General features: G+C 41.6%; 1 protein-coding gene across 2 annotated transcripts in view; it reads left to right on the top strand.

Moving 5' to 3' along the window:
* Positions 1 to 21,793, top strand: part of gabrb2a (gamma-aminobutyric acid type A receptor subunit beta2a) — an 82,850-nt gene that overhangs the window by 49,807 nt on the left and 11,250 nt on the right. For both annotated transcript variants that reach the window (XM_072667948.1, XM_072667955.1), the window contains exons 5-7: positions 8,226 to 8,308; positions 18,660 to 18,797; positions 19,319 to 19,471. In XM_072667948.1, coding sequence (XP_072524049.1) covers positions 8,226 to 8,308; positions 18,660 to 18,797; positions 19,319 to 19,471 — 374 coding nt within the window. The remainder of the gene's footprint in view (positions 1 to 8,225; positions 8,309 to 18,659; positions 18,798 to 19,318; positions 19,472 to 21,793) is intronic.

Below are 21,793 nucleotides of genomic sequence, written 5' to 3' on the forward strand. Positions count from 1 at the left end.
TAATATATTTTTAGCATTTTATTGTAGCAGAGAAGTTTAAAAGTCTGGGTTGGAAAAAAGACCAAAGTAGGAAAAATACTGATGTTAAATTCATTTTAAAAATAGAAATCATTATGATTTTGGCTGCATACTTGTTTTTTGCAATAAATGATATATTTCATATCATTTAATACAGTATTTCTAATATGGATTTACAACCTGCACCCAAAGCTGATGTGATTTACATCAGTCTAAACCTCAGAAACACCCCAAATCAGCGCCTCTTCGTCTTTTTGCAGTGTGTGACAGGCCTTCCACAGGTCAGCAGAAAATGACCCAAACTGGAACCGGGTAGTGTAGGACTGACAGTAATGGAGAATAAGGCAGTGCTTAACTCACTCCTGAACCCTTCTTCATGTAGGTCAGATGCCAGCGGACTGCAGGGCTCTGAGAGAGAGAGAGAGAGAGAGAGAGAGAGAGAGAGAAAGTGTGTGTGTGTGTGTGTGTGTGTGTGTGTGTGAGAGGAGAGAGAGAGAGAGAGAGAGAGAGAGAGAGAGAGAAAGAGAGAGAAGGAAGATGGAGAGGGATAAAAATAACTCTTTAAGCTCTCCTCTTGTTATTTAGTCATTAATCTTAAGACTCATTATTCAGTAACAACTAAAGAGATTAGAATTTCCCTCGATTCTTCAACTCGGGCCTCAGCGAGTCACTCGCACTCCGTCGACTGTTTAATGTTTACAGCTGTTTGAGGCATTTGGCTCCTTCATCTCCAGACTGCCCTGCATAAAAACCTCAGATCTCCATTTTTCCCGTTTTTACTTTTAGACTTATCGTGTATACGGTGCCCAAAAGTTCATATAGAATGAAGCATTAGAAATGCCTCCGGAATACATTTTTTGTTTTTAAGTTTGTTTTCCTTCTTCAGAATCAGAATCAGAATCGGACTTTATTGGCTAAGTATGCTTACACATAAAAGGAATTTGTTTTTGGTTACAGTAGCTCACAGTGCACGATAACTGACATTACAGAAGTAACAAACACACCCAACCTACACACACACACACACACAGTGAAATACACGCACAGACACACCTGTGAACTTAACATGTGCAGAGTTGTATATTTTAAGTAAAGTGCTATGTGCAGCAGAAGAGAACAGTGCAGACTGGACTAAATAGATATAAATATGGAGAACAGAGGAGTCACTGGTTAAGACGGTAGTACAGATTGTTCTGAGACACTATCAGATAAATAAAGTGCAGTACAGTGAAAGGAGAGTAAGAAAACATCTGGATAGGATGTATGTATGTAGTAGACTGTAATAGACTTCTGTAAAGTTGTCCTTTCGGAGATACAAGGCTTTGATACGACAGTGGTGATATTGTAAGTTACGGTGCAAAATTAAACTGTGGATAAAACTGAGAGATGGAATAGAGAATACAGAGCAGATTGAGAGAGAGAGTAGCGTAGAGTGAGTAGCAGATATCATGAGAGAAGAGAGAGGAGAGAAAATGAGGGCGAGAGAGAAAGAAAAATATCAGATGAGAAACAGAAGATGACTGAAGAAGAGCGAGGTGGAAGAGGGTGACATAAAGAGAGAGAGAGAGAGAGAGAGAGAGAAAGAGAGAAATCAGAGTGTGAAAGATAGAAGAGAGAGGAAGAAAGACAGAGAGACAGAAAAAAGGAAAGAAAAAGAGAGAGAGAAGAAGAAAGAGAGAGAGAGAGAGAGTTAGAGAGAGAGAGAGAGAGAGAGAGAGAGTTAGAGAGAGAGAGAGAGAGAGAGAGAGCTGCTTTGCACACACAGCTGGAGTGTGTGAGGAGCTGGGAGGGACCATCACTCTGTTCTGCTTCCAGGTCTGTATCAGAACACACCGTTAAAGACAACTGTGTTTCGTTCAACACAGCATCACCGACAGTCACAACCGCCACACACACACACGTATGCCGAAAAGCACGGGGACGTTCGTGGATGACGGCGGTGATGATGTCGTGGCCTATAAATAGACCGTTATTTTTACCTCAGCCATCTTGGCCTAATTTCCTCATTTCCCCAGCGCTTCCTGTGGAAGTGTGATTATTGAAGGTGGATTAGGAGCGCTGGAGTGACAGGGGGGCTTTAGCCCACCACTTTTGGGTCGTCCCGGACCAGAGGGGGCGGCGATTACACTCGTCCTTGCACAGCCCACAGCAAACTGGCTCAGTTCGGTGCTGGATTTCTGCACACTCTGTTATATAGAAAGAAAACAACTGTACTCACGGTTCTAGAATCTCCCATCTATAGTGTTCTCTACACACTGTTCTAGAATCTCCCATCTACAGTGTTCTCCACACACTGTTCTAGAATCTCCCATCTACAGTGTTCTCCACACACTGTTCTAGAATCTCCCATCTACAGTGTTCTCCACACACTGTTCTAGAATCTCCCATCGACAGTGTTCTCCACACACTGTTCTAGAGTGTTCTCCAGCTTTGGCACTGTTTTATCACTGTTCTAGACCATTCCCTCTCTGTTCTAAACTATACTCAATTCACACGGTTCTAGAATGTTCTCTCTGGCTCCTTGCACACTGTTCTAGATTGTTCTTTCTTTATTCACACTGTTCTCAATCATTTTCTCTATTTATATTGTTCTAGAGTTTTCTACTCATTTACTGTGTTCTAGAATGTCTTCTTTCTTCGTCCACACTGTTCTGTATGTTCACAATGTTCTACCCATCAACACTGGTCTAGAATGTCCTCCCCATCTACACTGTCCTAAAGTCTTCTTTCTGCTCTAGAACATCCTCCCTCTCAAGTCACACTGTTCTATAATGTTCTCCTGGTTTTACACTGCTTTAGAACGCTCTCCTGGTGGCACACTGCTCTAGAACATTCTCCTGGTGTCACACTGTTCTATAATGTTCTCCTGGTGTCACACTGCTCTATAACATTCTCCTGGTGTCACACTGTTCTATAATGTTCTCCTGGTGTCACACTGCTTTAGAACGTTCTCCTGGTGTCACACTGTTCTATAATGTTCTCCTGGTTTCATGCTGCTCTAGAACGCTCTTCTGGTGGCACACTGCTCTAGAACGTTCTCCTGGTATCACACTGCTCTAGAACATTCTCCTGGTGTCACACTGTTCTATAATGTTCTCCTGGTTTCACACTGCTCTAGAATGTTCTCCATACATTACAAAAATGAATGTGATCTTTTTAAAAGGACTGCTTTCACACCCCGTGCTAAATAAAACTGTTCCCCACAGTTCTAGAATGATCTGTTCTAGGACGTTCTCTGTTATTCAGAGTGTTCTACTCATTCACGACTGCCACAAGCACTCTTATAGGAGTATTTCAAAGACATGTAAGAGAATTGGAACCGTCAAGAACAGGCCCTGTTTAATGTTATGAAGCTGTGCACGTTCTATGTAGATGGACAGTTTGATGGATTCACCAGAATTCACCGTTCTCTCAGTTTAACTCAAAAAGCTGTGAAGTTGACCTGAGCAACTATTACTGCCCCATATTAAGGCCACGCCAAGATGACCAGTTCTGTCACAACCTTAATTTCAGCTAATTCTTTAAGCTAGTAAAGATCTACTTAGCTAATAGCCAGTGATAAATCTTCTATATTACATTCCATAAAGTTGTGTTCCCTTAAATCAGTGCGATTACAGGAGAGTGTAAACTGATCTTGAGCTCGTGGTGAGAGCATCCATTAGCACTTTCTCTGCAACACTTCCTTTGTACTACACGCTGTGCTGCGCGCCACAACCACTGTGTGTTAGCATGTAGAACCGCACCTCTGGGGTCCTGCCGGCCCATTAGCAGCCTGACCCAGAGGTGGAGAATGTTCCACTGTCTCTAAAACATGGTGTGAAGGTCCTAAGCTGGGACAGCACAGGGATTCGGGTATTTTATGCAGAAAGACTTTCAAATTAACTCTTGTGCTTAATTATTTAAGATAAGCGGCCCTAAGGATGAATTCCGGACAAATAGTGGTAAAGTTCAGGAAAAGCTATTTAGCCGTCTAGATTTTTTTTTAGATTTTAGCCGTCATCTTTAATTTTCCATCAAAATGACATGGGTGCTGAGCTGAGGTTGGTCTCGTAGGTGAGACTGTTGTTCTTTGCTTAATGAGTTCCTGAACCATCCACCTGAGATGACGGGTGTCCGTTGGAGTGACCACATATCCAGACAGACGTGTTTGGTTGTAGAAGGCTATGCTAGGCTAGGCCAGTGAAGCTTACAAGTAATGGAAGCTTTATTGTACAGTCATGTGAAAAAAATAGGACACCCCATGAAAGCCTGTGTGTTTTGTAATACAACTAAACACACGAAACACACAACTCAGGAGTGTTAGTGTGCTGTTAGCATTGATGTAGCAACATGACTCATTAGCAACCTCATAAGTGGTTGGTGTAGTGTAGTGGGTAACGACACCACCTTCCCTGTGGTAGACTGGAGTTAGATTGTCCGGTCAGACAAGCACACCACAGTACTCCTTGGGCAAGACTCCTAACCCTACGTTCTCCTACCTGTGTAACATGATTCCTATGTAAGTCACTCTGGATGAGAACGTCAGCTAAATACCATAAATGTAATGTACATATTATAATCCCGAGTGGAATTTGGGAGAAATCCTAACAGCAACTGCAGAATGACGAATAACTGGTCTATCAGAAATCGGAAGCAGTAATTACTAGTAACGTGACTGTGCTGTTCATGTGCTCTCAACTCAAAAATACAATATTTCTGACAGAACTCGTGCTGCGTTCCTCGGAAGTCGGATGTCTGAGCTGGGAAGGATGTCACACCTTTTCCAGAAAGCAGTTAGCATAACAGTTCTAAGCGATGCCAGTTGATAATGATGCATCATGAAGTAGTTTGGGCATCCAAACACCATTGAAACACATCCATGGATAGACGTTGGACAGTACTGTGTGTATGACTGATGTAATGGGACACTGGGGAACTGAATAGAAGTACTAAAAACTGAATTATAATGTTGCTTTTATTACAGTAGTGGTGCGGCCATCTTGGATTTGGGTTGGTGAGGCTCTCCCGACTTCACGGTTTGGAAATCTGACTTGTGAGGGTACTCCAGTTGAAATGTCCTGCTTGAAGCTTGGAAATTCTGACATCCCAGTTCAAATAGAACACAGCATTGAAGCACTAGCACTATGCCAAATCATCACACCCTCACCTTAAACAGTGTGGAGGTGTTCAGTTATCTCGAATTGACCTGATTTGGGGATTTCGAACACTACAAACACACACACACACACACACACACTGATATTTGTGAACATGGACAAACGGTGGAAACAGTGCACAGTTTGGTTAGGTACATTAGCGCTGGCCAGGCTGTGCCTTTAAAGTACCTTAAACTCCTGTTTAGGGACATTCTAGGTCTTTCTACAGTTCCTGCATTTTTTACAATCCCAAAGTCCTCGTTGTGGTGGGTGGTCCGAATGAACAGGCCTGCGGACGCGTGCGGTTTATTGAGTAAATAAAGCAGTCGTGCACTTCATCACTTCCCCTTAGCTTCACTGCTTTTCACTTTAAACACAAATTAGTGGCCCGCAGTTATTTGGCCATTTCCAGCGGCGTCCTGCTCTATGGTCTCTTTGTCTGACCCCATCTACTCTACTCAAGCTTAACTGAATTCAGCAGCGGCTCCGGAGCTTATAGGGGCATGGGAAGGGGAATGTGTGAGTGGGTGGGTGAGTGTATATGTATGTGTGTGTGTGTGTGTGTGTGTGTGTGTGTGTCTGAGTATGCGTATGTCCTGACTTTGTAGGAACGGCAGAAAAAAAAACATCTCACGTACAGAAGCAATCAGTTCTCCTTTTAAAAAGGAGATAACCGTTTCTTTTATCAACTGAAGTTAAAATTAGAATTATTATTACATAAAGGCACTTTTTGACTTTTAGACTGAGGTTTTTCTAATATTTGACGAACCATTTAACCGGGCAAAGAAGCATTTCCATTTTTAAATAGTTGAGTTTGCTTCAAATAGTATAGAGAACCATTGCCTTTACTAAAGAACCCTTGAAGAGGGTTTTTTTTTTTTTTTACTTTAATGGTTGATGATGCATAAAACTACGCAGCTAGGGAAATAAACTGGAGCTGCAGTCAATTGTGCTTTTATTGCACAAATAAAAAATCTTGTAAAGTGTCCCACTATTGCTGCAAAATGTGGCATTAATTTGTCATCCAGGTTTTATAGAGTGTCTGATTTATGTCAGATTTTTAGTCGTTCCATTTTTCATGAATTGTGTTACATTTTTTTGTAACAAAAAACAACACAAAAAATGTTGCATTTTAAAATGAAATTGAGACTTTTTTCAATGTGTGTCTCTATTAGTTTGACCATATTTTGGTTTGCAAAAAAGAGAACACTGGCGACAGCAGCCACCAGGTGTGATTAGGATGTTGTGGACAAGGGGGTTCAAGAATCATCATACTATGATATAGATGTTAATACATCTATACAACAAACTTAATACAACAAACCGAAACTAATCAACAGCCTTAGTAACTGATATGACCATATAACTCAAAAATAACATTAAGTAAAAAAGAGAGTTTTATGTTCACCTACTTCTACCTAACATTTTTGTTTATTTATTATATCAATATTAGAAAATTAAAAATAAAGTAATGAATTTTTAGAAAATTTATTCATTTATTTGATTACTGAATTAAAACTCAGAATATCTAGTCCACTTGCTTCCACCGAGACGAAACTACAGGATTTTATCTAGAACTAATTTGTGTTTATTTACATTTGAGTTCAGGTAATTTAAACTGTGGTCAATTGCTCTTTTTACACATTGCCTCTCTCTCTCTCTCTCTCTCTCTCTCTCTCTCTCTCTGTCTCTGGGAGAGCAGTTTAACCAATGGTTGCAGAAGGCTGGACACACAGTCACCCTTTCATAATGATTCCACTTAATTTCAGTCAACAATGGTAGTGAAGTAGTGAAGTAGAACCTGAAAACAGTTTTGTTCATTAACTAGTCAGTATAATTATGAATAATTATAGTCATTATTTAATGACAAAATGCTGTCGAATTTCAAATAACTATGGTCCCACTATGGTTTTAATTATTTATCTCTAATAACTGTGCAATAACAAACTATATAATAACAATGTAAATACTGCCATACAGCCATAACATTACTACCACCTTACTACACCTTACTTACTATCTTCATCTACAGCGGCACCTATCAAGAGCTAGCAAGTGAACAGTCAGATCTTGAAGGTGATGCAGGATTAAAAGCAGGATAAAGGGGCAAACACAAGAATCTGAGTCACTTTGACAAGCGCCAAATTATGATCTCCAAAACAGGCAGGTCTTGTGTGTTGTTTTTCTGGTATGCAGTGGTCAGTACCTACCAAAAATGCCCCAAGCAAGGACAACCCGTGAACCAGTGATCAGGGTCATGAGCACCTAAGGCTCATTGATGTGATCCAATGGAGGTCTCACCTCAAAAGTTACCGGATTTAAAGAATCTGCTGCTAATGTCTTCATGCCAGATACCACAGGACAACTTGAGAGGTTTTGTGGTGTCCATGCCTCAAATGGTCAGATCTGTTGCGGTGGCACAAGGGGGGATGACTCAATATTAGGCAGGCGGTGCTGACATTATGGCTGATCTGTGTATATCGTCTTTAGTCAGTAACAGGAAAGCAGCAAACTGGACATACGGGACAAACACATTCTCCCTGAAATGCAAATGTACAGCTCTCTGCACACCTCCTCCCACCTCTCATAATCATATATTCAAAATACAAAACCTTCTTGCCCAAGTTAACATAAACACATAGATGATGATTATCAATAAATTAGATCAGCTGACCCCTAAAACATTTCTGGGGGGATAAATCCCAAGAATGCAGTGATCCAGATGAAATGTCAGATTTAATTAGACCACAGCCACTCAGTAAATGTGCTTTCAGATGAGATTAGATCTGACCACATTATTAGATCAAGAGAGAAATAAAGGGGGGATATTTTATCCTGGGGGGGCTTCTTCCCTTAAGTTACCCTGAATAAAACGTATGGGACACATCTTTGACCCCAGGTCCTGACATTGAATTAAAACAAACATGTGTGTGTGTGAGTGTGGAGTGTGTGACGAGAAATCCAGAGTGGTGTAGAGGAGCTCTGTTCGTGTCCCTGGTGTCCTTGAGAGGCGTCAGTAATCCGTGTGTGTGTGTGTGTGTGTGTGTGTGTGTGTGTCTACTCTGCATTCAGGATCACTACCACAGCGGCCTGTATGATGGACCTAAGACGCTACCCACTGGACGAGCAAAACTGCACGCTGGAGATCGAGAGCTGTGAGTAGTTCTCTCTCTCCCTCTCATTCTGCATCTCTCTCTCTCTCTCTCTCACTTTCACTCTCTTTAATTCTCTCTCTGTCTCTTTCTGTCTTATTTCTTATTGCTCCTCAGTTTCAAGATCAGCACTGCTTTATTGGCATGAATGGCATTACTTTACTGCCAAAGCAATTAACTTTATTGTATTACTGCCAAAGCAATTACCAATATACATAAAGAGGGGGAAGTAAATACGGACACAGAACACTGGAAAACACGTTATTTACAAGATTGTGCTGTCAGCCATTAACAGAAAGAGAGTGAGTTGATGTATTTGCTTACTGGCCATTTTGGTCATGCCAAGGTGCCGCACGCCTCGCTTTCTCAATTCTTGTCAAGCTAAGATAACGCTATTGGCACAACTCTATACGCTTAAGTAAAATAAGCGCTACATCGTTGCTGATGCGGATCAAGTCCTTGTATGTGTGTCAGTTTTAAAAAAACATTCTTTCAGCTTTTAATGAGTCGGTGTAAAAGTTCTTTAAAAATTTTGGAGCATTTCTATGGGTCCATTCATCATGGGATTGTGACAGAACAGAGATTGAGATTATGTAAAAAAACAAGTGCAAATAAGTAGAAATGGAAAACAGTTTTTGCAGGACATTCATGACATAAGTAAAATAATGTCTAAGCAGTATAGTAAGAATACTAGCAACAACAATAATCACAATAAAATACATTTCTAATAATAATAATAAATAAAAATAAGTTATATTACATATATATATATATATATATATATATGTAATTGCCTAAAGCATGGCTAATAAATGTATTTCATAGAGAAAGTGCAGTTGTTGAGCAGCATAGGTGCTAGGTGGTTGGTAGTGTGATCCTAAGTGGTCACTAGGCAGTTGCTATGCTATTCCAAGTGATTGCTCTGCGGTTGTCAAGGTATCCCATGTGGATGGTATGCTGCTGCTAAGTTGTTGCTATGGAATATCAAGTGGTTGCTATAGAGTTGCAACACAATTGCTAGGCTGTGTCCCATGTGGGACCAGTTGCTGTGTTTTTTATGCTTTGCTAAGCAGTTTCTGCAGTATCCTGCAGTTGGTTGTGTAGCGTAAGCAATTCCTAAGTGGTTGGTAGGGTGTTCCTAGGTGGTCACTAGGCAGTTGCTATGCTGTTGTTAAGTGGTTGTTATGGTATTCCAGATAGCTGCTATGCAGTTGCAGTGTGGTTGCAATGCTGTTTTAATGCAGTTTCTATGGTATCCAAAGTAGTTGCTTTGCTGTTCCATGTGGTGGCTAAGCTGTTGCTAAGCGGTTGCTATGGTGTTCCAAGTGGGTGCTATGCAATTGCTAGACAGTTGCTATGGTATCCCAGATGGCTGATATTCAGTTGCCAGGTGGTTTCTATGCTGTCACAAATGGTTACCATGCTAAAATTGTGTTCATGTTTTTTTTATGTGTTTTACATGGTTGATATGTCTACAGCTGTTACTATGCTGGTGGATGTTGAATAGTTGGTAAGGCTTGATGGTTGCTAGGCTGTTGCTATGCTTTTGAAAGTAGTTGGTTGGTGTGTGGTTACCATGGTGACACCGATGGTTGCAAGGATGCTCCATTATTCATTCCTATGGAAAACTGTCTGCTACATGGAAAACATACAGATCGAAATGCGTCACCTAAGCACAACATTCCCAGTCTGGCCGACCATCCCGGAGCTGGAACAGGTGAATACAGAGTGAAAACTGCAGGATAAGTTAGCCGCCAAAATTTGCTGGAGTTAATAAAGTCCATCAGAAAAGCAGGACCCCGCAGGCTCATTACAGGGACCACTTGTGGTCCGAACATGCGGGTTCATCGAAAATACAACCTGCTAGAAACTGGCTTGTGCTGCAGTGATGTTTTTGCCGCCTGGACGTGCGAGTGTAAAAGTGTTATTCCAGACGTTCCAAGATAAACTAATCCGATCTGAAAAGGACTGCTAGTTACTGTCACTATTACTCCATTCGCAGCCATGCTCACAGAGCCCCCTGGTGGCAGGAGCCCCCCAGGCACACAGGCTTAATATCATGGTCTTGGCTCTGTTTCTGATAACTGCTGGATAACTGCTGAAGCAATCTTGACCATTTCAGCTCCGACAGCACCTCACCATCCTCCTCCTCACCGGGACGAAGGCTCTCTGAGTTTGATGGTTACTGTGTGTGTAATGATGTATGGTGCAGGACATGGGCCTGTGTGAGGACACTGATGTTGTGTGTGTGTGTGTGTGTGTGTGTGTGTGTTTTATGGGCCTCCCCGGAGACATGGACTCTGTGATGTGGAGCTGAGGAACAGTCTGACTCTGTTTGATCACACACACACACGCACACACACACACACCCACACCCACACACACTTTCGCCATGAGTCTTAAGCAGCACAAAACCAGCACAGCTCCAACCCAGCTGTTATCCTATTGGGTTGCTCTCTTATTCTCTCTCTCTCTCTCTCTCTCTCTCTCTCCCTGTTATTTTTTCTCTCTCTGAATGTGGCTCTAGCTTTCACAGTCCTTCTATCTATCTCTCTCCTCTCATTCTCTTTCAGGCTGCCATTCTCCTGCTCTCTCTCTCTCCCTCTGCCCCCCCCCCTCTCAGTCTCTTTCTCATGTCTTTTTTCTTTTTCTTTTTATCTCTTTCCTCTTTCTTATTATCCCTCTCTCATTGCCTCTGACTTTCTCTCTCCCAATCTCTCTCTCTCTCTCTCTCTCTCTCTCTCTCTCTCTCTCTCTCTCTCTCTCTCTCTCTCTCTCTCTCTCTTCCTCTTTTTAATGCTCTCTGACATTCTCTATCTGACTCTCTCTTTTCTCTCTTTCTTTCTCTCTTTCTCTTGCCCCTCTTCTCTTGTCTCTCTCTCTCTCTCTCTCTTCTCTTTCTCTTATTGTCTCTCTCTTGTTCTCTTTCAGTCTGACTCCCTCGTTTCTCTTCTCTATCTCTGCCACTTTCTTTCTCTCTCTCTCTCTCTCTCTCTCTCTCTCTCTCTCTCTCTCTCTCTCTCTCTCTCATTTCATCTCTCTCTAACACACACATACATACATACACCCACACTCACACATGGGTCAATCTAGAATTGGGGTATATTTCACATTTCCCTGGTGAACCTTTTTATCATGAAGACTAATGTATTATTATGTATGTATAATTACTATGCATGTATTAATTTATACACACAATATTAACTAAATGACTCCCAGCCCACATATTATTATACATAGTCTTCACCTTTTTGATTTATACATTCAGCTTGAAATTTACATAAAATAATGACTGTAATAATTGTGTTTACTCTATAAACAGCTAAAAATCAACACATACACACAAACACACACATTGGGCACAAGCATTTACTGTGGCTTTCCTACCACCACCATGACACTTGGAAAATTAATTGGCTATGCTAAATTGCTCAATTGCTTATAAGTGTGTGTGTGTGTGTGTGTGTTGTCCTGTGATGGATATTCCTGCATTGTGCTCAATGCTTCCAGGTAAGCTTCAGACCCTGGCCAGGAAGAATTGAACAAGAAGGTGAATGGATATCAAATGTACCCAAACATGATGTTAATACATTATAACACTCAACGTCTTTTTTGGAAGAGAATTGATGAAACAATCTGACAATTGATGCTCACACACTTCTATTCTCCAATTAGGAATCAACATGTCAGTGATTTTCTATACAGTAACTCTTACAGTGTAGATGTACACACTGTTGCTGTTGCATAATTATCTCATATCTCCAAAATGCTATATTTACAGAGGAAGGAGAAAACCTTCTTAACTTTGAATAGACGTCAATGTAAAAGAGTTAAAAGGTAAAGACCAAAAAGTTGTAATTATGAAACAGATTTTGGGAAAGACCAAAAAGTTGTAATTATGAAATTAAGTAATGCACTCCAATGATCCATTTATCAAACATTCTCGAATCTGACTTTTGAAATGTGAGGCAGTCTGGATTTTGTTCAGGATTTTATTATGAACTCGTTCTTGATGTTGTGCATCTTTCTCTGTCGTCTACATCTCTGCTTATCATTGAAAAAACATCTAAATATGTTACAGCTAGATTATTTGCAGTTGTCGAGTAACAGTGTCAAAAGAAGTTTTATTTGAATTAGTTTTATTTGATGCAAATAAAAACAGTTTTGGTATCGATAAAAAACTCCTTTTATTTGAATCACATAAAACTAGTTTAGATAGATTTGATTCAAACTGTTATTCAGATAAACTGATTTTGTTGCAGATGCAAAAAAACATTTTTGTTTGAATCAAATAAAAATGACTTACAATAAAAGCAGTTTTGGTGCAGATGCAATTGTAAACTGGTTTTATTTGAATTATTTGTATTTGATTCTAATAAAATCAGTTTTTGTGCAGGTGCAAAAATATGTTTTTATTTGATTACAATTAAACTATTTCAGATAAAACTGAAATAAAAGATAGTTTTGGTGCAGATGCAGGTGTGAACTAGTTTTATTTGACACGAAAACATTTTAACATATACAGTACTGAGAGCTGGAGGTAATATAACTAGAACAAGAAACTAAAGTAATGTCTTTATTTGTAGTCATTTGTAAAATATATTTAATAAAAATGCATTTTTTGTAAGGAAAAAGTAAAAAAAAAAAAAGTAGAATCAGGTGCAGCACATCAGCTGTAAAGTACATTTTACAAATTATTTTTAAGGCATTTCTTCAGTTGTATGGGTGTAGTTATATTGCCTCCATCTCTCAGTGCTGCTCAAATGAAGAGCAGAATCAGTCCTGTAGGTTTGCTTTTGGCGGGTCGGTCTCTAATACCTGCACATGTTCTGTGCAGAACTTGCTAGGATATCTTCTCGTCTTTACTGGTAGACTCAGTGTGCAGTGTTGGGTTGTACAGTCCTCCTCCAGTGTGGAGCTCTGTGCTGCTGCACGCTGCCTAATGAGGCATGGGTCTGTGCCCGGCTTTTTTTTTCCTTGATAAACTTGATTCTTGATCCATTTTTAATTGAGGTGATTCTGAGGCAGAGATTGCAGCATTGGATCCTCCTACTCCTCCTCTTCTCCAGCCCGTCCGCTCTGATCTCCTATTCAGCCCCGCAGGAGCTAATAAAGGCCTCCTCTCCTCTGGGGTCCGCTCCAGCTCTCTCTCCCTCTCTCTCTCTCTCTTTTTGCAGCACAGTGATGTGATCTGTTGACAGAAGTCAGTCAGTCGATTGACAGAGGCAGACTCAGTGGCACAGTGATAATGGATTTAATGGAATCCCTATGACCAGCCTAGCACAGTCCCAAACTGCACTTTCTCTCGCTCTCTATCAATATACACTAAATGTCCAAATGTTTGTGGACACCCCTTCTAATGAATGCATTTAGCCACTTTAAGTTGCACCCATTGCTGACACAGATGTGCAAATGCACACACACAGCTTATCTAGTACCTGTAGAGAAGTACAGCCAATAGAATAGGACTCTCTGGAGCAGATAAACATGAACCTATTGGCACCATGCCTAAATGCCAGGGGGGGGCTAGAGGGGTATAAAGCATCGTGGAGCAGCTCAACATCCTGATCCTGACCAAATGCTCTTGTCACTGAATGCAGTCAAATTCTCACAGCAATGCTTTAGAGTCTAGTAGAAAGCCTTCTTCCCCAGACAGCAGAAACAATTATTCCAACAAAAGCAGGAGAAATTCTTTTTTGATTCCCTTGATTTTGGGAGAAACACTCAATAAGCAGGTGTCCCAATACTTTTGTCCATATAGTGAGCACTAGAAACACTGCTAGCAAAACAACATCAATTCTTCATGGCGTGGATTCTGCAAGATGTTGGAAACATTCTTTTGAGATTCTGGTTCATGTTTTCATAATTATGTTACAGACGTCCTGCAGGAGGACTTTCATGCTGGAAATCTCCCGATCGGCCACATCCCAAAGGTGTTTTATTGGATTCAGATCTGGTGACGAGGAAGGCTACTTAAGATCACTGAACCAGTTTGAGCTTTATGCCATGATGCATCACCGTTAGACTCTGGCCATGAAGGGATGTACATGGTCAACAACAACACTTTGCCCCACTACACCACCTCCACCAGCCTGGACTGTTGTCACAAGGCAGGTTGCTTCCATGGCTTTATGCTGTTGGTGCCACATTCTGATCCTACAATCTGTGTGCCTCAGCAGAAACTGAGATTCAGCACACCAGGCTATGTTTTTTTCCAGTCTTCAACTGTCCAGTTTTGGTCAGTCTGTGCCCACTGCAGCCTCAGCTTTCTGTTCTTACCTGAAAGAATTGGAACCCAACACATTCTTACGCTGCAGTAGCACATCCACCCCAAGGTTAAACGTTTAGATCATCCTGAGATGCTTTCTTGCTCACCACAAGTGTACAGAGTGATGTACTGAGTTACTGTAGCCTTTCTGTCTGTTGACCTTTGTCATCATTAGTTAGTCCCAGCTGATAAAGCTGAGTTAGAACCAGCTGACCTGGGGGGCTGGGTTTAAGGCTGAGCAGCTGTGGGTTAGGTGCTTTATACTGCAGTGTGTTTTGATCACTGGATTGTAGATAAAGCCAAAATGTGAAGATCTTTTTTGAACAAGCATGATATGATTCTGCCCTACATGAATTTGTGTGGCATTTACTTTTATTATTTTTAGTTTTTAGTATATATTTCTACAGAATATGGGATGCCAGGAGTCTGTGGGATGCTTGTCCAGCTTACTGAGTGAACCCTATACCTCACTTCCATACAACAGATTCTCTCTCTCTCTCTCTCTCTCTCTCTCTCTCTGTCTCTCTCTCTCTCTCTCTCTCTCTCTCTCTCTCTCTGTCTCTCTCTCTCTCTCTCTGTCTCTCTCTGTCTCTCTCTCTCTCTCTCTCTCTCTCTCTCTCTCTCTCTCTCTCTCTGTCTCTCTCTGTCTCTCTCTCTCTCTGCCACAGCTCGTTCTCTTTTCTCTGTCTTTCTCCTCTGACTACTCGCTCTCCCCTCTCTCTCTCTCTCTCTCTCTCTCTCTCTCTCTCTCTCTCTCTCTCTCTCTTTCTCTCTCTCTCTCTCTCTTTCGTTCTCTCACTTTCTCTCTCCATCTTTGTTTCTGTCCCTGACCTTCCTGTTCTCTCTCTCCCTCTCCCTCTCTCTCATTCTTTCTCTCGCTCTCTCTCTTTAGCTGTACTCCATTTAAAAGCCTCCACAGACTGGAGGATGACATGGGTACACAATGTTTGTGAGTGCTTGAGTGTGTGTGTGTATGTGTGTGTGTGTATGTATGTGTGTGTTCGCCCTGCGATCGTCCCAAAACCCTTCTGCCGTTACCATTTTTTACATCCTATTCATCTACCCCTCCATTAAACAGGATGAATAAGCCATACTTGCTAGTACCGCGGTTAGCCGTAACACAGTGTATGTGTATGTACATATCTGTGTGTGTGTGTGGGGGGGGGGGGGGGGGGGGGGGGGGGGGGGGGGGGGGTGTTTTAAGCCCATACCTGGCCACTAAGTGCTGCACAGCTGACGCCCTTAAACATGAAGATTCAGAAGCTCACCCTTAATTATTTATAACACTAAATAGGTCACTGGTTCTCATTATGAGCTGCAAGCAGCAACACACACACACACACACACACACACACAGGAGCAGATGAAGCAGGATCCACTGTAATGCTGCGAGAGAAGAAAACACGGGCCAGCGAGTGCACTGCCTGAACCGTGTGTGTCTGCGTGTGCTTTTGTAACCAAAAGCTGTCCCTGCATTATTTAATTATCGCCTATTTGGAAATCTTAATGCTATTGTCGGCGTTTATAACACACTCACCAAATGCTGTATTACGGATCCCTGTACACCTGCTCGTTCATACAGTTATCCAATCAGCCAATCATTTATCAGCAGTGCAGTGTGTAAAATCATGCAGATCTGGGGCAGCAGCTTCAGGTAAGGTTCACATCAAACCATCCCTAGCAGGAATCGAACATCATTTTGATGTCAGAAAGACGTTGGACTCTAATGTCGGACATACATTGAATTGTAGTTCAAATGACAATGGGTTGATGTTGAAATACAACACAGATGTTGAATTTTGGTTGGAAATCAAAGTCACATATCTCTCAGAATCTGACATTGGGTTGACATCAAGCTCCAACATTAGACAGATGTTGAATTTTGGTTGGAAATGAAAGTCACATATCTCTCAGAATCCAACATTGGGTTGACATCAAGCTCCAACGTTAGACAGATGTTGAATTTTGGTTGGAAATCAAAGTCACATATCTCTCAGAATCTGACATTGGGTTGACATCAAGCTCCAACATTAGACAGATGTTGAATTTTGGTTGGAAATGAAAGTGACATATCTCTCAGAATCCAACATTGGGTTGACCTCAAGCTCCAACGTTAGACAGATGTTGAATTTTGGTTGAAAAATCAAAGTCACATATCTCTCAGAATCCAACATTGGGTTGACATCAAGCTCCAATGTTAGACAGATGTTGAATTTTGGTTGCTTAACACCATGACCTAAAACCATCAACATAGCAACATCTGACAGCCTTAGAATTTCACATTGTGTGGCCGTTAACACAAGTTTAGTAGATGTTGGGTTTTGGTCACCATACCTAAATTAAACATCACTAAGTATTTGCCATGTGATGTTTAAAAGATGTTGGAATTTGGTAACTTAACGTTTAACACAACTTAAAACCAACAAAACCTGTCATCTGTCGCCCCTCTTCTGTGTCAGACTATTGGCATTAGACGTCCTGACATCCTGAATTTTGGTCACTCAACGTCACTATCTTCGCTCAACCAGATAACACTTGGCCGGCTGTGATCTGTGATTTTGAGAGTGGCATGATTGTTGGTGTCAGAAGGGTTGGTTTGAGTGTTTGTAGCACTGCTGATCTTCTGGGATTTTCAGCACAACAGTCTCAAGAGTCAATCAGTGAGCAGCAGGAAGCCAGACGGAAACACCTTGACCCTGTTTACACCTGGTCACTACAGGCGTCTTGAGTATCAGGATTATATGTATATGCTGAAAAACTTCAGGAGGTGGTCTGAGATGCATTTGTAGCAGTGTAAACACATTCCACAACTAAAAGCCCTCCCAGTACAACCGAAACACCAGTGATAATTGCTGCACAATGAGCAAATTTGCATATTCCTTCACACTATTCTTTCATATTCTGACTACCCAGTGTAAATGCTTGTGGCTAAAATCCAGATCGAGAAACAAGAAAAAGAAAATGAAACCAGACAGAAATAAAAATAGAAAACAGTGCCATTGACTAAAACAGTGGCAGTGACTACAGTTGCCAAGAATAGAGAATTCACTACAATACCCACAATGCAGTGCACTGTTTTGAAGTCCAAAGACCAAGTCGGACTGTGAGTCATGCTCCGCAGCTGTAGCTGCCATTATAATTGAGGCTCTAATCAGCATGTGGGATCTCGCTTTTTTGATGGACTGATTGATTAGCTTGCATATTTAGGTATCTCATTTATTAGATTGACATTAGCATGATGCTAATGAAAGTTAATCTGTGCGTTCATAAAAAGTGGGGTTTCCTGTTCCCTTCTCATTCTCTCTCTATGAATAAATAAGTTTTCAGACACCTGATCACTCATTCTTTCTTTCAAAATCAAGAGTATTAAAAAAGCGCTTATCCTGCATTTGTTGGAGTAACTGTATCTACTGTCCAGGGAAGAAGGCTTTCTACTATATTGATTGTATTCAGCAACAAAAGCATTTGTGAGGTCAGTTATGTTGGATAATCATCACCCCAACTCATCCCAAAAGTACCGGTTGGAGCACCATCCATCATTCCAGAGAACACAGTTCCACTGCTCCACAGCTCAATGCTGGGGGGCTTTATACCCCTCTAGTCCACGCCTGGCATTTTGGCATGGTGCCAATAGGTTTATGTTTGTCCGCTCCAGAGAGTCTTATTCTATTGGCAGTACTTCCCTACAGGGGCTAGACAAACTGTGCATTTGCAATGGGTGCTTCTTACAGTAGCAGAATGCATTCATTAGAAGGAGTGTCCACAAACATTTGGACATATAGTGTATACTGCAAGACACTTTTTTTTCTCCACAAATGATATTACTACAGAATGAAGGAAACCAAGACTAGATTCTTAGTTGCATTGTCCAAATAACCTGAGGAGTCTGGATCCTTGTTATTGTTTTGTTGCAGCTTAAAATCATAGTTTTATCTGAATGTAATAAAAATAAACTTGAACTAAAGCTAATGTTAGCACACTGAGAGGGTCTTTCGGCGGCCAAATTTCAGAGCTTAGGACCAGTTGTTTGCAACTGTGACTCGGCCTTTCTGATGCACACTTCTCTCCTCGTCTCTCGCCCTGCAGACGGCTACACCACAGATGACATTGAGTTCTACTGGCGAGGAGGAGACGGGGCCGTCTCAGGAGTCGAACGCATCGAGCTGCCTCAGTTTTCCATTGTGGACTACAAACTCATATCCAAGAACGTGGTCTTCTCTACAGGTACCCATCACAAACACCAGCACACATGCCCCACAGCCAAAACAAACGTGCCTTTGTGCGGACAAAGAGAGGCAGGCCAAAGCCGGAGTGTTGCTGCCACTGTGACGGCTTTGGTAGAATGACCCCGTCCAGCCTGCGAGCGATGCAGGATGAGTAAGTCAGTGAGTAAGAGAGCATAATTTGAGTTTTTTTTGGCTTGTGTTATTACCGTCGCTGGTCTGCCTTTCAGGAACAAAAAGAGGCAGACAGGGTCCAGGCAGGCAGGCAGTAAACACAGTAAAGTAGGCATTGCTGTCTTTTCTCACCTTGGGCCAGACGCAAACGTCACTGGCATGAGTGCCTTAAAATCTCTTTGTGAAAGTGGGGAATTTACAATATGAGTCAAAGAACGTCCTCAACTATTTAGAGCATATTTAAATATTAACCAAGGTGGTTGTCTGACTTACAGACTGAAAGAATTCACCTGAAAAGACTCTCTCTCTCTCTGCCTTTCTCTCTCTGCCTTTCTCTCTCTCTCCCAGGTTCATACCCACGTCTGTCCCTAAGCTTTAAACTGAAGAGGAACATTGGCTACTTCATCCTGCAGACCTACATGCCCTCCATCCTAATCACCATCCTCTCCTGGGTCTCCTTCTGGATCAACTATGATGCCTCTGCTGCCCGTGTGGCTCTAGGTGGGATTTCTATCTATGAGCTTCATTTTAGGTCTGGTTCTGTAGACCACAGACATCATATCTGGCTAGTTCTTTTGGGATTAGTTCCTTTGGATTATAGGTTTCATGTTGGCACAAACCTTGTCAAACATAGGCTATATATATATATATCAAGGTGGTCCTGGAAACCACAAGCTTCATATTGGCATGCTGCTGTACACCTTAGGCTTTATGTTGGGGGCTGATCTTGTTGAGGCTGGTCCTAAGCTTGGCATTGCAACCAATTTTATACAACATAAGCATCTTCTTGGTTTTGGTCCAGTAGACCATAAGCTTGGGACTTGGGTTCTGTAGACCTTAAGTGCCATCCTGGGGCTTGCCCTGTAGACCATATTAGTGCTACATGTTTGTAACAAAATGTACCTAAACTTTGGACTGGTTCTGTAGATCATACTGTTCCACATATTATGTAAATTATATTACCCTTAAATTAGGAGCTGGTTCTTTGGGAGTTAGTCATTTAGATTATAGGCTTCATGTTGGGACTAGTCCTGTTGAACATAGGCCATATATCATGGCTGGTCCTGTACACCAAATTGGGGCTGTTTATTTGGACCATAGGCTTTATGTTGGGGGTGGGTCCTGTTCTGGCTTGGTATTTGAACCAATTCTATACAACATAAGCTTCATCCTGGGTCCAGTTCTCTAGAACATAAGTGTAATATCGGACTGGTCCTGTTGCAGCTGACCCTATAGACCATAAGCTTGCTATTTGGATTGTTACTGTAGACCATAAGCATCGTCGGGCTGGTCCTGTAGACCAGAATATTTGTGTAGATTATATTAAACCTCATATTATGGCTTGTTCTGTAGATCACAGGCCTCATATTGGACCTGTAGACAATACACTTCATATTGGGGATAGTCCTGCAGAACACATACGGCCTACTGGAGCTTGTTCTGCAGACCATAAGCTTCACAATGGGGCTGCTCCTCAGTCTCAGTCCTAGGGGACTTTAGTGCAGTTTAGTGTTTTTCCTGCCTGAACACACCTGATTCAACTTGATAATTAGCTGCCAAGATGAGGCAGGCGTGATCGAGCAAGGAGAGCATAGAGGTCCCCTAGGACTGGGGACTGAGAGCCGCTCTTATTGAACTCCTTCCCCTCCATGGTCTCATATCTAACAACCTGTATATATCTAACACAATCATTAGTTTACCAGAGCTTTGATAGAATGGCTTTCTTCCTGAAACGTCTTTTGGTGTTATTTCCTGTGTGCCTGTGTTTAAGCTGCTTCTGGACAGTGTCTGGTTTAAGAAGCACTGAAGGGAGCTTGTTATGACCTCAAAAATCTGGGTGTGAGAAAGAGGCTATACGTTTAACTAAGTGAACAAAAACAAAAGCTATATAAGTGATGTTTTTGTCCTTCAATCTTAAATCCTTATTTTACCTTCCTAGAGGAAACTCTGCAAGGGGTTCTTTGACCGGTACCATACAAGAACCATTGATGGTTCCATAAATAAGTGGATGGAAAGGTTTTTAACTAACATAAAGGTTCCTCCTACTCTTGTCTTTTACAGAACCAAAGATGTTTCTTCTGTAGAATTGTTTTGTTAGTAAATTGAGAGAGAACCAAGAATACTCAACCTCTCTGTCTATTCAGGGCTGTGTGGGTGATTCAGACCACACAGTGATTAACAGTGGTGTACTGTGGGACCATAAACAACTCTATGGCAGCAAGCTTTTATTTTCTGGCAGAGGTTTGAGTTTGAATTCATGTGAGATATATGGATTTGAATACAGTGACACTGTGGTGAGTAGTGACCAACAGTGCCAGAACAGAGTTATATACTGGTCTGCCCAATATTACATAGATCCCCTCATGCTGCCAAAACAGTGTCAAAACATAAACTCCACAAGACCATTGAGGCTGTCCTGTCATATCTGGCACCAAGACGCTAGCAGCAGACCCTTTAAGTTCTGTCAGTTGTGAGGTGGGGCCACCATGGATCACGTTTGCTAGGTACTGACACTGGAACTGCACACCGGGAACTCCCTCGCAAGACCTGCCGTTTTGTTGATGCTCTGACCCAGTCGTAGACTGGATAAAGAGACTTAATCTGTGTATTTATGGTCTTTGATTTCTTTGGTTTTCATTTTTTCAACGTACTTGAGAATGAAACTTTTTTTTTAACTGCTGTTATAATTTTAGATTTTTGTTGCTAGACAGTTCCATGTTTATTTCTGTACACTGCCTGTGCTCTGTCACCCAGCCTCCGAAATAAAAGGTGCGAGTGCAGCCATAGTGATTGCCGTCTCAGATTTCAGTACTACATTCAAAA

This window comes from Salminus brasiliensis, chromosome 2, assembly GCF_030463535.1.
Source record: "Salminus brasiliensis chromosome 2, fSalBra1.hap2, whole genome shotgun sequence".
Classification (NCBI taxonomy): domain Eukaryota; kingdom Metazoa; phylum Chordata; class Actinopteri; order Characiformes; family Bryconidae; genus Salminus; species Salminus brasiliensis.